The sequence below is a fragment of the Anabrus simplex genome, chromosome 5, assembly GCF_040414725.1.
Source record: "Anabrus simplex isolate iqAnaSimp1 chromosome 5, ASM4041472v1, whole genome shotgun sequence".
NCBI lineage: Eukaryota > Metazoa > Arthropoda > Insecta > Orthoptera > Tettigoniidae > Anabrus > Anabrus simplex.
In genome coordinates this window covers 28,857,405-28,873,568 of record NC_090269.1, presented here as the reverse complement: position 1 = coordinate 28,873,568, position 16,164 = coordinate 28,857,405, and the positions used below count along the sequence as shown (strand labels likewise).

The 16,164-nt window shown below is 42.5% G+C and overlaps 1 protein-coding gene across 2 annotated transcripts in view; it reads left to right on the top strand.

The window, feature by feature from the left end:
• The first annotated feature begins 364 nt into the window (after positions 1 to 364).
• Positions 365 to 16,164, top strand: part of LOC136874285 (uncharacterized) — an 86,329-nt gene continuing 70,529 nt past the window's right edge. For both annotated transcript variants that reach the window (XM_067147917.2, XM_067147916.2), the window contains exon 1: positions 365 to 463. In XM_067147917.2, the coding sequence (XP_067004018.2) occupies positions 373 to 463 (91 nt within the window). In that variant the 5' untranslated portion in view covers positions 365 to 372. The remainder of the gene's footprint in view (positions 464 to 16,164) is intronic.

Sequence of the window (16,164 nt, the reverse complement as noted above, 5' to 3'; positions counted from 1 at the left end):
TGCGACTTGACAGCCAGAGTTATCAGCAATGGTAGTTAACTTATCTGGTGTAACATGCTTTGGATACAGGTTATGGAAATTACGGGATAACCAGACTGACCCTCTCCAAATTAGACTCGAAACTCACTTGGTCGTCAGGAGGGTTCCATTTGATGAGTTTGTCGCAAATTTACCTGAGGTGGACAGCAATAGTCAGAGCAGTCTTAGCATGAAATTGTGTTATAAGGACAAAAAAAGAGAAAACCACGTACAGTATATGCGCCGTTGTGTTAGAAAACACACTCCTTTAACTTATCGTTGAAGACTCAAGGTTGAAACTGTAGCGATAGGGTGTTGAGGGCTATTCGCTACAGTATGGCCACGATGGAGGGAATGGACGCTGGTGCGTGGTGTGCGGGACTACCCATGGCCCGATGGAGTAAGTGTTATTACCCGAGAGGGGTGATGCAGCTCTTCGGAGAAGGTGCGTAAACATGTGATCATAATATGGAACATATTACTATCTTGGCGACATGTTCAGGAACTAAAGTCATACAAAATATTATGAACTAGACATGTGAAAAGACATACAATAATGGAACATTTGAATTGTATTCTTCTACATTTTCTTTTGCTAGCGTTTAATTTCACACGAACTTATATAGGTTTTCGGTGACATTGTGGTAGGAAAGAAGTGGACGTGCCTTAATTAAGATGCAGCCGTAGCAATCACCTGCCGATGGTGGGGTTCGAATCCATAATATTGCGAAAGCAAACTTACAGCTTCACTACTCGTACCACTCAGCCAACTAGATCGGCACTGCCCCGTGGTATAGATGGTATAGATATAGTCTTTTGTGGGCTAGATCAAGTTCGTTACTTTCATTGACTTGTCTTACCCTCATCCAATAAAACATAGCAATAATAATTCCTTTGATTTTATTTATTTAATCAATTTACCGTTTACGTTCGGTTTTCCCCCATATTCGGCGAGGTTTCCCGCCTCTACCGCCTCAAGGGAAGTTTTCTGGAGCTTGAGACATTTGGTCGGGGATCAAACTGGGTAGAAGGACCAGTACTTCGCCGAGGCGGCCTCACCTCCTGTGCTGAACAGGGGCCTTGTGGGGATGGGAAGAGTGGAAGGGATAGGCAAAGAAGAGGGAAGGGAGCAGCAGTGGCCTTAAGTTAGGCACCATCCCGACATTTGCCTGGAGAAGAAATGAGAAACTACGGAAAACTCAGTTGATCTTCCGAGCCTGAGTGGATCCCGTTTCAGGCTTTGTATCACTTTTCAAATTTCGTGGAGAGTCGAAAATCGGACCCAGGCCTCCGGGGGTGGCAGCTAATCACACTAACCACTACACCACAGAGGCGAATAATAATAATAATAATAATAATAATAATAATAATAATAATAATAATAATAATAATCGTATTACCTCATCTACCGTGTGCAATCATTTTACTTTGACGCCATCTGGCTGCCTGCTCGTCAAATTCGACGTTCTGATTTACTATAGGCCCACTAGATGGCGGAGTAAACCTAGTCTCTCTTGGGTGTCTATGGCTGAGTTTTACTGAATTTTGTCGGGTTAACACCAAGTGTCACCAGAGATCTTTTACATGCCGACTTCGTAGGACATGGAGTGACGAATGGACTCTTTTTTCAGCTCTTCAAAATTCCGATACCTCTGCCGGGTTTGAACCCACTATCTTGAGATCCAGAGGCCGACGCCCTAGAATTGATCTGCTGAGAAAGCTTTAGACAATATTATGAAAGGGACTAAGGTATGACCCTCCAATGAGGGTGGGCGGTATCTGCTATGTGTAGGTAACTGTGTGTTATTGTGGTGGATAGTGTTACGTGTGGTGTTTGAGTTGCAGGGATGTTGAGGACACCACAAAACACCCAGCTCCGGGCCATTGGAATTAACCAATGTCGTACGAAGTCGGCATGTAAAAGATCTCTGGTGACAGTTGGTGTTAACCCGACAAAATTCAGTAAAACTCAGTCATAGACACCCAAGAGAGACTAGGAATCGAACCCGGGACCCTCTGAACCGAAGGCTAGTACGCTGACCATTCAGCCAACGAGTCGGACTATGAATGGTGTGATAGTGTCGTTCTTAAGGTCGATTGGTACGTGAATTTCAGTGATCTGACTCAGTGAAGAAAACAACGAGAAACTACCTCATTCCTCATTTTCCTAGTGCGCCACTTGAGTGACACCTAGGCCCGTTCACGATAGCTAAGGGTGAAGATGTTGAAGATCCAGCCAGCCTTCAGGCTGAGGGCTCAAAACTACTCATTTGTCATTCTGGAGCACGAAACTTCTTTTCTACATGATGTACCATATAGTTCATGCCGTCATATTTTCATAAAAGTCAGATATTTCCCTGGCAGTGAATTAGGCGAGTAGATTAGAGTCAAATTGAAAGGTCATCAACCAATAAGAGGGAATGTTTCATTAAAAATAGAATCGAGAGAAATGAAAACTAGGCGAAGAACAACAGCCGAGGTTGAGTATGGAGAGAGAACAATATCAATCAATCAATCAATCAATCAATCAATCAATCAATCAATCAATCAATCAATCAATCAATCAATCAATCAATCCATCCTTTATACATAGGTATGACCTTGGCAATTTTTAATTCAGGTGGTGATTATTGTTTTAAGAGAAAGTACAACTAGGCAACCATCCTCTATATAACACTAATCAGAGGGAAAAATGGAAGGGATCCGACTCTTCGAAAACTGAAGATATCGGCCATAGGAAGACAAGGGCCACGAAGGGCGTGAAAAGGAAAGACTCCCTAGCCCTCGCAAACCTAATAGCGTCGGGGTCGGAAAAGAACAAGAGTTGACCAAGTGAGGTCGGATAGGATAGATGAAAGTGAGGAGCCTGGCACAAGTAAGTGGAAGCAATGCTAGGACTCAGCTAAGGGCTCCGTGGTCATCAACCCACGCTTCAAAGTTCAGAGCCCCTGGGGCCCCTTTTAGTCGCCTCTTACGACAGGCAGGGGATACCGTGGGTGTTATTCTACCGCCCCCACCCACAGGGGGATTTTTAATTCACTTAACGATTTGTTAATTAACTTTGTAATGTACGGAATTAAATGCATAGCTATTACTCTTAATACTGCTGGTAATTTTTATTTTTTATTTCCGCAACGTCAAGGTCATTAGTAGGTCTCAAGAGCAGTGAATTACTCGACCCAGTTCCAATATTAGGTGATTTGTGGATAGGAGTATTGGTAGCTATATTTTTTGTATACCGGCATTAATAAAACGATCATTAGATAATTTTCATATTTATACTGGACAAGTCACAACTTTATCTTGAACTTTGAGTTGGAAATTCATGTCTTTGTTAAAATTTGATGTTACGGTTTCATTGACGATTTTGCAAGGATTGTTTTTGGTGTTACTTAATCTGTTTATGAAACATGCATTTACCAACTCTCTTATAAGTTTAGTTGCCTGATTACATAATAGCTTATAATTATTTATCAATTGCTGTGATGTATAATCACAGTCCATTTTCACTTTTACATTGTTTATTTATTTTAACGTAAAGTTTATTATTTTGGTCAGTGAGGGTAAAAGTGTCCCATTCATCCCTGGGCAATATTGCCTACCTTTAAATGTCTTATTATTTGCTTTATAATTCTGATTTGTATGCCTACTGCTACTATTGGCTTCCTGCAAATAATTGTTACCGGTAAGTTTTTTACTATCACATCACAACTATCATCTTCACTGATAATCAGAGGATTGGTAGACATACAGGCATTCATGTTCTTTACATGTTTTTGGTTTTATGTATGACTTTTCCGTTGTTACTTTCGGTAACACATTTATATCGCAGACTAACAAATTATGATCACTATAATCATTAAATATATTATACAATTTGCACTTACACAGTTTATTGACATAAACATGATCTAACAGACTAGTTGTACTGTTAGTATTCCTCGTGGGAAATCTGCTGTTACATGGATTTTGGTTGTAGCGTTCACATAAGACTCTGCTGAAGTTTGTTAATATCAATATCTCCTACAGTAAAACACATATAATTACTTTATTTATTCCATATGTCCTCAAGTATAATAAGAAACTCTTTGAAAAATTTCAAATGGGGATTATAACATCCCAATGCAAGAACATTCCAATCCAGACCGCTCACTTAAATCAATAAAAAAATGTACGTAGTACCTGGAGTGTTAATCGAAACTAATATTTTAGCTTTATACGGCTCTTTAACGTATATAGCGATCCTCCCCTTCTATCTTTTGTTCTGGAGCAAAAACAGCCTTCATAACCTTTCAGATTATAATACTTCTCATCTTGTAGAAATAACCAAGTTTCTACTATAATAATGATTCACCCGTGACAATTTCCACACACACACACAGGTCGTTGTTAAACATAAGTAAGTCACCAAGAATCACTAATATCCATATGAATCTTCAGACTAATCACCAATGCTCTTCTCACTCGGCTGCCATGTCATTTTCTTTGGTAAATTATTCCAGTCCCTAACTCCTCTTCCTATCTATGAATATCTGTCCTCTTGAATTGCAACTTTGTCTTCATATTGTGACCTTTCCTATTAAAAAAAAAAAAAAAACATTACTCAGACTTATTCGTCTACTAATGTTATTCCACGCCATCTCTCTACTGTGTATAAGAAGATGAAAACATTTGGAATGAACACCTGGGAAGTTGGGGGTTCAGTCATCAAACAGTAAACACTCGTACAAATGTTATTGTTTACGTGCAATATACAGCAGAAACTGGCACTTTTGTGCATACCTTCATGATGAGTATACAGGCACACTGACGGGGAACCCATCGTGTTTCGAGGTCAGGAAAAAACAATGTTAATAATAATGTCCGCCTCTGTGGAGTAGTGGTTAGTGTGATTAGCTGTCACCCCCGGAAACCCGGATTCGATTCCTGGCTCTGCCACGAAATTTGAAAAGTGGTGCGAGGGCTGGAAAGGGGTCCACTCAGCCTCGGGAGATCAACTGAGTAGAGGGTGTTCGATTTCCCCCTCAGCATCCTCGAAGTGTTTTTCCGTGGTTTCCCACTTCTCCTCCAGGCAAATGCCGAGGTAGTACCTAACTTAAGGCCACGGTCGCTTCCTTCCCTTTTACTTGTCTATCCCTTCCCATCTTCCTATCCCTCCGCAAGGCCCCTGGTCAGCATAGCAGGTAAGGCAGCCTGGGCGAGGGATTGGTCTCCATCCCAGTTTCATTCCCCGATCCAAAGTCTCGCACTCCAGGACTCTGCCCTTGAGGTGTTAGAGGTGGGATCCCTCGCTGATTCCGGGAGAAAAAACAACCCTGGAGGGTAAACGGATTAAGAAAGAAAATAATAATAATAATAATAATAATAATAATAATAATAATAATAATAATTTCGCGTGGCTATTGTTAGCCTGGTGTACCCCTTGTAAGGCGAAGCCTCCGAAAAGGTGGGTGCGCGGTTCGGATCGCTTAGCTTTGAAGTTTGCATTCGGGAGATGGAGGGTTCGAACCCCAATGTTAGCATCCCTGAAGATAGTTTTCTGTGATTTCCAATTTTGAAACCAGACCTTAATTAAAGCCACGGTTGCTTCTTTCCCAATTCTAGCCCTCTTCTATCCTACCGTTGCCAATAGACCTTTCCGTGTCAGTGAAACGTAAAACAAATAGTAGGTAAAAAGCTAGGTCTAAATTTAATTTAGACCTGTTCTTTGGGTGAATTCCCTTTCGACCAAGCGTAAGAAGATACTCTTAGAGTCAGATGGATTCTGTCGTGCTAAGGAAAAGGCAGCAACTACCTGAACTTGAAAACTGAGAAAATTGAGATCAAAGTTTAATCACTAACTCATTGGATTACTTTCTACGTTATGGATGACGTTGAAAGAAACACTTTTAAGTATAAAACAGATAGAAACAGTTATTTCTTGCACAGATTCTTACTAGAATGGTTATCAACAATAAATTGAACTAGGTAGCAATGTTCAGAAACATTTTACATTTTAACCATTATTCAATGCCTTCTGTTAGTGTTGAGCGCGGAATGAAAGTACAACATTAGAACTCAGTACTTCTGCTGCAAATACTGCTTTCTTACAGAGTCTTACCGTCTATACTTGCTGCTTTGTGTCATTGCTGATGTCGAACAAACTGCAAAGGCAGTAACTGATTTTTCCTTATATTTTGAACTAAAAATCATATTACTGCTTTTCAAGGTTGTATTATGATGACCGGAAACCCATTGACGTGGAAATCAGGAAAATAAAGTGGGGATGGAGAGGTCACACATTAAGAAAACAGGATGGAGCAGTTGAAAAGTCGGTCTTAGAATGGAATCCGAAAGGAAAGTGAAAGCGTGGAAGACCTAGAGACACTTCGAGGCTAACAGTTAGAGAGGGAAATCATGGGATGAAGTAGAAGACCTGATTGCAGAACGTACTGAATGGAGAGCTTTTCTGGATGCCCTTTTACTCCACAAGAAGAAAGAGGAATTAGGAAGATAGTCGTCGACCTCTGTGGTGAATTGTTAGTGTGATCAGCTGCCAGCCCCAGAGGCCCGAGTTGGATTCCCGGCTCTGCCACACAATTTCGAAAAGTGGTACGAGGCCTGTAACGGGGTCCACTCCGCCTCGGGAGGTCAACTGAGTGGAGGGGAGTTTCGATTCCCACCTCAGTCATCTTCGAAGTGGTTTCTCACACTTCTCCAGGCAAATGCCGAGATAGTACAATTATGAAGATAAAGTTGGAATTCAAGAACATAAATTGGGGCAAATATTCACTTTTAGGACGAGGAGTAAGGGATTGGAATAAGTGATCAAGGGAAATGTTCGATAAATATTCAAGTTCTTTGAAAATGTTTAAGAAACAGCTAGGTCAACAACTGGTAGGGAATCTGCCACCTGGGCGACAGCTCTAAATGCAGATCATTGATTGATCGATTGATTGACTACCTTCAGAATGCACATAAAGGATTGTCCGATTATGTAATTCTCGATTATCTAATTATCTCTTGAGAAGTCTTTGAGTATATTTTATGCTCATATGGTGTTAAATTTTTTGCAGTGTACTGGAAAAATTTAGCCCTCAAAGTATCACACATTATCTTTACATTAGCGAATAGTCTTGCAAATAATTCAGCTAGTTAGCGAAGAGATTGTCTTTTCTAACTTCAGCCTTCAAATGCTCCCATAACAGTTCTATGGAATGATAATACAATTACAAGGAGATAGGGATTCTCAACACATCATACACCGAGCGAGTGGGCCGTGTGGTTAGGGTCGCGCAGCTGTGAGCTTGCATAGTGGGTTAAAAACCCCACTGTCGGCAGCCGTGAAGATGGTTTTCCGTTGTTTCCCATTTTCATACCGGGCAAATGTTCGGGCTGTACCTGTACGGCCGGTTCTTTCCCACTCCTAGCCCTTTCCTATGTCATCGTCTCAGTAAGACCTATCTGTGTCGATGCGACGTAAAACATATTGGAAACATATCATACCGCAGGTTAAGAAATGCTCTTCCTGTCCATTATTTTTCTTTAAGACTGGTCACGCCTCCCAACCGGATATGGATATGCAGTCCATCAGAACAATTTTCATTGTGTTCATTTTCCTATGCTGATGTATAAAGGAAAATGAACCTTAAATATATGATACTATAGGGGTGCGTGAATTCGTCATGCAAGCATGTATTCCTAGATACGGTAATGGCTTGGAAGAGCACTGTCAGATGTGTGGTTTTGTTTCGTAACCTTGATATCCTAATGATTTTAAAACGTCATCGAAAACAAATCTCTTATAAAAATCCGCACCGTTGATAGTCATCTATAAATATTCATCAATGAAGTTTAGTCTCGACATAAAGATCTTCTCCGCGGCTTGACGCAACAACGAGATGACTGCCGTTAAAGAAGTTCGACTTGTATACGATAGATCTACTGTATTTGTGGAATAATTGATGTATGTGTGTGTGCATAAGCCTAAACTGTCGCTTAAGGGCGACCAGTATCCAGTAATCGGGAGATAGTGGGTTCGAGTCCCACTGTCGGCAGCCCTGAAGATGGTTTTCCGTGGTTTCCCATTTTCACACCAGGCAAATGCCGGGGCTGTACCTTAATTAAGGCCACGGCCAATTCCTTCCACTTCCTAGGCCTTTCATATCCCATCGTCGCCATAAGACCTATCTGTGTCGGTGCGACGTAAAGAAGAAAAAGAGCATAAGGCTATACAACTAAGTTTAAATTATTTAGCCAACTTTATAGGATAATCATATCTCTTCCAAGTTTTATCTCTGCAATACATATTTGATTGCGGTTTGCATGAGGGCACTGTGCCGAAGGATGGGGAATTGCTGCTGTGGCCTGCTGTATACGTGAGGGGGTGGTAGACGTGGAGAGTATGAGCACAGGTCGGTCAGTTTGACATGTTACATCAATCAATCAATCAATCAATCAATCAATCAATCAATCAATCAATCAATCAATCAATCTGCATTTAGGGCTATCGCCCAGGTGGAAGATTCCCTATCATTTGTTTACGTAGCTTTTTCTCAGACGTTTTCAAAGAATTAGGAAATTTATCGAACATTTCCCTTGATAATGTACTCCTCGTCCCATAAATGAATATTTGCCCCCAATATGTCCTCTTGAATTCCACCTTTATATCCATAATATTATTATGATCTTTCCTACTTTTAAAAACTCCGCTCTGTGATGATGAAACTTCCATAGAAGTTAGTTATATGGAACGTAGCGTACTAGAACACTCTGGATATATGTTAAATGCTCTTTGACTTCGTGTTAATCCAATTCTCTTATTACATAACACAGAGTCTCATACCTATATGCTGAGATTTGTTTAATACAACCTACGTAAAGGTCAACAGGCATTTCTAATTTTTTAAAACAATTTATTAAACAATCTAATGGATCACCACCTGAAACCAACGACATTCGACTTGGAGCCAGATTTGCCAACAACCACAACTCACTGGAATCATTGGTTCCAAAACTTCCCAAGAGAATTTCCGGAAGCTACAGAAGATCAAAATCCGTCTGTTAATAAACTAGGAGGTATATCTCCTGTAGTCTACGAACACGTAAGTCGTTGCCGTTCTTATGATGATGCAATATCTATCTTTAAGAACTTATATGTCAAGCCGGTAAACAAAATATTCGCTAGACATCAACTCTTTACTCGGCGGCAACAACCTAGCGAATCAATCGACCGCTAAGATTTCTCAGTAGAGATTATCAATTTAAAGCCGCGACTGCTGAAGCTAATTGTGATGACTGCACACGAGATGCGTTTATTAGAGGATAAGTCAGTTCTGTTATTCGCCAACGCTTCTTAAAGAACACGACGCTTATCCTTTCGGATGCTTACACTCAGGCACGTTAACAGGCCCAATTGCATTCTCAGTTATACGACAATGCTTCACCCTCAATTAACATTATTGGTGATACAGGTGACAAGTGTCGAAAAGTAAATAATCACTCTCCAGTTGAGGAAAATGTCCTCCCTCTCGATTCCACAGCGGCAACATCGCTCTCTAAATGCAACTTTTGTGGTTTATATAGGCATCCCAGGAGCAAATGCCTCGACAAAGATTCCGTTTGCAATTCCTGTGGAAAACGTGGACTACAGTTTGTAGGTCTACTTCGGTTAAACCTAGCAAATTAAAACAAACTGCTCCATTGTCAGTGATCACGTTGCCCGGTCCTTTCGGACTAGAAGGACGCGCTGATTCCTTCAGTGTAGCGCGCGTGCGGCCCAGAACATCTAAGGGCATCACAGACCTGTTATTGCTCAATCTCGTGCGGCTAGAAGCCGCCTGTCCCTCTAAGAAGATGTGTTGTCGCCGGTAGCACGAACGGATACCGCATGCGACTATTTAGCAGGCTAGAGTCTCGTTCGTTATCGGTAACCAGACAAATCGCTCCACCAACTAAGAACGGCCATGCACCACCACCTACCGATTCAAGAAAGAGCTCTCAATCTGTCAATCCTTTCGGTGTCCGGGCCTGGTGAGGTTTCCCGTGTTGAGTCAAATTAAGGCGCAGGCTCCACTCCTGGTGGTGCCCTTCCGTCAATTCCTTTAAGTTTCAGCTTTGCAACCATACTTCCCCCGGAACCCAAAAGCTTTGGTTTCCCGGGAGCTGCCCGCCGAGTCATCGGAGGAACTTCGGCGGATCGCTAGCTGGCATCGTTTATGGTTAGAACTAGGGCGGTATCTGATCGCCTTCGAACCTCTAACTTTCGTTCTTGATTAATGAAAACATACTTGGCAACATGGGCGCCCGCAAGGGGGGGCAAGGGGGGGGCAAGGGGGGGCACTTGCCCCCCCTAGAATTCTAAAGATGTTGATGTTCAATTATTTCATTATTATTAGATTATTATTAGATTATTTCATAAACTGAAATTACTGACAGTCATCTAGCATATGTTATAACTGGAAGTTTCTGTAAACAATTTAATGTTGCTGACGTTATATTGGTTTTTATATTCAAGAAAATTGTTAATGTGCCCCCCCCCCCTGGAAAAGATCCTGCGGGCGCCCATGCTTGGCAAATGCTTTCGCTTCGGTCCATCTTGCGACGATCCAAGAATTTCACCTCTAACGTCGCAATACGAATGCCCCCGCCTGTCCCTGTTAATCATTACCTCGGGTTCCGAAAACTAACAAAATAGAACCGAGGTCCTATTCCATTATTCCATGCACACAGTATTCAGGCGCAGCCGGTCTGCTTTAAGCACTCTAATTTGTTCAAAGTAAACGTACCGGCCCACCTCGACACTCAATGAAGAGCACCGCGGTAGGATTTCATCGGGGTCCGCCTACGGCGCGCAGGAACCGCACGCGGATAACCACGACTGCCGCGCGCTTTTGACTCGCCACCACCGGCAGGACGTCCCACGAACCATGCCAGTTAGACACCGACGAGCGATGAACCGACAGCGTGGGACACAAATCCAACTACGAGCTTTTTAACCGCAACAACTTTAATATACGCTATTGGAGCTGGAATTACCGCGGCTGCTGGCACCAGACTTGAGCTGCAATGGATACTCGTTAAAGGATTTAAAGTGTACTCATTCCGATTACGGGGCCTCGGATGAGTCCCGTATCGTTATTTTTCGTCACTACCTCCCCGTGCCAGGAGTGGGTAATTTGCGCGCCTGCTGCCTTCCTTGGATGTGGTAGCCGTTTTTCAGGCTTCCTCTGCGGAATCGAACCCTGATTCCCCGTTACCCGTTACAACCATGGTAGGCGCAGAACCTACCATCGACAGCTGATAAGGCAGACGTTTGAAAGATGCGTCGCCGGTACGAGGACCGTGCTATCAGCCCAAAGCTATTCAGAGTCACCAAGGCAAACTGACCGGACGAGCCAACCGATTGATTTTGATCCAATAAAAGCGTCCCTTCCACTTCTGGTCGGGACTCTGTTTGCATGTATTAGCTCTAGAATTACCACAGTTATCCAAGTAAAGTGGTACGATCTAAGGAACCATAACTGATTTAATGAGCCATTCGCGGTTTCACTTTAATTTGGCTTGCACTGAGACATGCAAGGCTTAATCTTTGAGACAAGCATATGACTACTGGCAGGATCAACCAGGGAGCTGGCTATCTTCTAAAATATCTAAGGTTAAGGCAAACGTGATAATTAACGGACTTTCTATTTCGGGCATGCTTGACTCTGGTAGTGATCTGAGCTTTATAGACACATAAAGCAAAAATCATTGGTCAATGTACCGTAGATATTAAAATGTGTGGACACCATTATTAAAAAATAGTATTGTCAGTCCTGCCTAACCTCTGTTGTGATTTGATAATTGATCGTAACTTAATGAAGATACACTCATCTGTCCAGTTCGACTTCGGGGATTCTAAAGCCCCTCTCCGTATTTGTGGACTGGCGGCAGCCCTTGGAGAGCTCAGGTACATGTCGTATCCGACATTTAATCACAAACGTCGCATGGCAGTCGATTATTCTCGGACTATTAATAAGTTCAACCTTTTGTATGCTTACCCCCTGCCACAAATCAACGATATAATTAAACAGGTGGCAAGACATGAAGTTTTCAGTACCATTGATTTACGTACCCGTCCTTGAGCACGATCACCCCTTTACTGCTTTCGAGGCTTGTGGAAAATTGTTCCAGTTCACCAGAATACCGTTCGGTGTGACAAATGGAGTAGCAGCATTCCAGAGAGAAATTGATGACATCATTCAAGCTGAAAGTCTTAAAGATACCTACGCTTACCTAGATTGTCACAGTATGTGGAGCAAACCAAGATGAACACGGTGTGAACCACGATAAATCCCTTAAAGCGGCCCTCAAGTATAATCTAACAATCAACTCTGAGAAAAGCTACTTCTCACAAAAATACGTCAGACTCTTGGAATATACAACCAGTAGAAAGACTATTAGGCCTGATCCTGATCGACTGAAACCGCTCAGAGACTATCCTATTCCATGTGACCACCAATCTCTTAGGAGAGCGCTTGGAATGTTCTCACATTATTCGCCCTTCGTGTCAAACTTTTCGGCAAAAATTCAACCTTCGTGCCAAGCCTCACTACTTCTATCTGCCACTGCTGTTAAAGCTTTTGAAGGTATCAAGTCTGCTGTTGAAAATGCCGCGCGTGGTAGCATAGACAACAACGACCCGTTCACAGTCGAGACTGATGTATCCGATTCTACTATTGCTGCTACCCTCTCTCAACTTAAGCGCACCGAGCTCGATAGTTGCAGTCGCTTAAGTGCGGCCAGTATCCAGTAATCGGGAGATAGTGGGTTCGAACCCCACTGTCGGCATCCCTGAAGATAGTTTTCCGCGGTTTCCCGTTTTCACACCGGGCAAATGCTGGGGCTGTACCTTAATTGAGGCCACGGCCGCTTCCTTCCCATTCCTGGGCCTTTCCTATCCCATCGTCGCCATAAGACCTATCTGTATCGGTGCGACATAAAGCAAATAGCAACAACAACTTAAGCGTCCTGTTGCATTTTCTCTCGAACAATCTCAGGTAGTGAGCGCCACCATTCAGCGATAGCATAGGCTTCCTCTTCGATTGTGGAAGCCATTCGTAAATGGAGGCACTTCCTCATGGGCCATCATTTCCACCTTATCACAGACCAGCCCGTAACTTTCAAGTTTGATTCACAATATTCCGAAAAAGTAAAGAATGAGAAGATAATGCGCTGGCATTTTGAATTATCCCCTTATTCGTATGACATTGTATATCGCCCAGGCAACCATAACCAAGCTGTTGACACCCTCTCGAGAGCCGGCTCCTTCAAACACAATACAGATTATGAAAAGCTACTGTCTCTTCATCAATCTCTTTGTCACCCAGGCATCACAAGAATGGTCATTGGATACGGATTAAAAATCTTCCCTTCTCAATAGAAGATATCTGGCGTGTCACATCTGCATGCAGGATATGCGCTGAGGTAACGCCTTAGTTTTCAGACATCAAGGCTCTCTTATCAAGGCCACAGCCCCTTTTGAACGTTTAAATATGGACTTCAAGGGACCGTTGCCTACTAAGACTCGAAATCGCTACATTCTCACCGTAATTGACGAATTTTCTTGTTTCCCCTTTGCCTTTGCTTGTCGTGACACGAGTGCCTCAGCTGTCATCTCCAGCCTAACTCAACTTTTCAGCATATTTGGAACCCCATCCTACATACATATGGATCGAGGCTCATCATTTATATCTCAGGATCTCAAGAACTTCCTCGCTTCGTTTGGCGTGGCCACCAGCCGCACTGCACCCTACAACCCAGAGGGTAACGGCCAGGTCGAACGATTTAATGGGATAATCTGGGGAACAATTCAACTTGCCCTTAAAGATAAAAGTTTGTCAATCACATAGTGGGAATCCGTATGTACTTCAAGAAGCGCTTCACGCCATTTGGTCCCTACTCTGCGCAGCCACAAATGCTACTCACGAGCGCATGTTTGGCTACCCACGACGCAGTACAATGGCTACTCCACTCCTACATGACTACTGAAACCAGGATCTGTACTACTCCGTCGCTTCAATCTTCAGTCTAAATTTGACCCACTGGTCGAAAAAGTTACCCTCCTAAATGGTTATCATGATTATGCCCTAATCCGGCATCTTGACGGCCGAGAGTCTACGTTATCTACTAGACACCTGACACCGAGAGGAGAAGACACCCCCACAGCGAATGATGGACCAGCGCTACACCGTAGTAAATCCACCATGGATCGTGAGATTTCCAATGAAGGGAACCCTGCAACTCAGGTCAATATCCCTGTGACTCCTGATAGTTCGCTTCGAACCCTGGTCCGTATCAATACGAAACACCACTACGTTGCAGCATGCGCATCCCTCATCCTCCAGCTTATTTGAAGGACTTTATTCAGTTTTGAGAAGGGGGTGAATGTGATGATGAATCTGCTATGGAAGTTGTATGGAACGTACCGTACTAGAACTCTTTGGATATATGTTTAATGCTCTATGACTTATTTTTAACCTAATTCACTTCTTACATAACATAGAGTCTCATATGCTGAGATTTGTTTAACAGAGCCTACGTAAAAGTCAACAGTCATTTCTAATCCTTTTTTAACACGCTCAAGCTTATTCGTCTACTATGTCATTCCACGCCATCTCTCCACTGACAGCCCGAAACATACCGCTTAGTCGAGCATCTTGTTTCCTTACTCCCAAGTCTTCCCAGCCCGAAGTTTGCAACATTTTTATAACACTACTCCTTTGTCGGAAATCCCTCAGAACAAATCGTGCTGCTTTCCTTTGGATTGTTTCCAGTTCTCTTATCAAGTAGTCCTGGCGTGGGTCCCATACGCTGGAACCATATTCTAACTACTGGGGTCTCACCAGATAATTATACGCCCTGTCCTTTATATCCTTACTACAACCCCTAAATGCTCTCATAACCATGTGAAGAGATCTGTATCCTTTCTTAACATCTTCCTTAATATGATTACCCCAATGAAAATCACTCCTTATGCAAGCTCTTAGGAAGTGTTCTTTCTGATTTCGTTAGATAAATTTACAAAATTATTAATTGGTTTGATAGAAGGCAGTTCGGGTTTAGGAAACGTTGTTCCTGTGAGACTCAACCTGTGGGATGTAGGATTGCAGCAATGTATTTACTTTACAGAATAGCGGACGAATATGCATAATATAATGTCTATTCTATTCTTTGCTATATTCTCCGAGGAGTTTAGTAAGATTGTGGCATTTGTGTAAGTGAAAAGCTTCACACAATTCCCCGCAGAGCTTGCACACGCATCTTGCATCCGGTTGGTGGAAGTACTGTATGGTGGAATCAGTGCACTGCCAGCCGTGTGATAACGCTGATTTGGTCCCGACCAAACTGTATCCATCATGGCGTCCATGGCATAGAAATCCTCACTTCTTTCTGTTCCTTTTTCATTTCTTCGTGTTAAATGAGTCTTTACTTGCTATGTGGTCGACAGTTGCAAAGTAGTTTTGATGTCCTCTATGAAAAAGGTTTCTTTTGCCAATTCATAGATTACTCCTAGGTTTTGGAGCTCCCGTTATGCGTATCAGCCGTTCCATGTCATATCCAACAGCATTATGCCACCTTGAGTAGAGTACAACATTGAATCAATGTGTTATACCCAGTTACACATATACAGATTTTATCGAGAGGGAGGTTATAGCAGTTCTGGCAAACTGCCGTGTTGGTACATATCTTAGAGTTATGACATTTGGTACAGAAATTCAGTTATTACGACAGTTAATGCTGGATATGAATTGTCACTCATGTATTAATATTCCTCAAATAGTTGCAAATGTATTCTGGAGAATCTAAAAAAATGTATGTTGAACCACTTCATTAAATTGAAGATCTAGGGAATTGTTTTCCAACAAAAATTAAAAGACATGATAACCGAGAAATGGAATTTAACTAATTACGTTAGAAACACCTGGAGAGGTTCTCTGTATAGTACGAGACGTGATCAACTGTACTTAACGCCTTCACATGGAGAACTAAACCTAATTTGTGTAGCCCTGAAATGTAAGGCTCCACTGGGACGGACAATACTTAAATCACTATCACTGTAGCATACTCGTACAGAAGTGACTTTTCTTCAACCACTTGAATCTGATCCAAGAGGTGGTCGACATA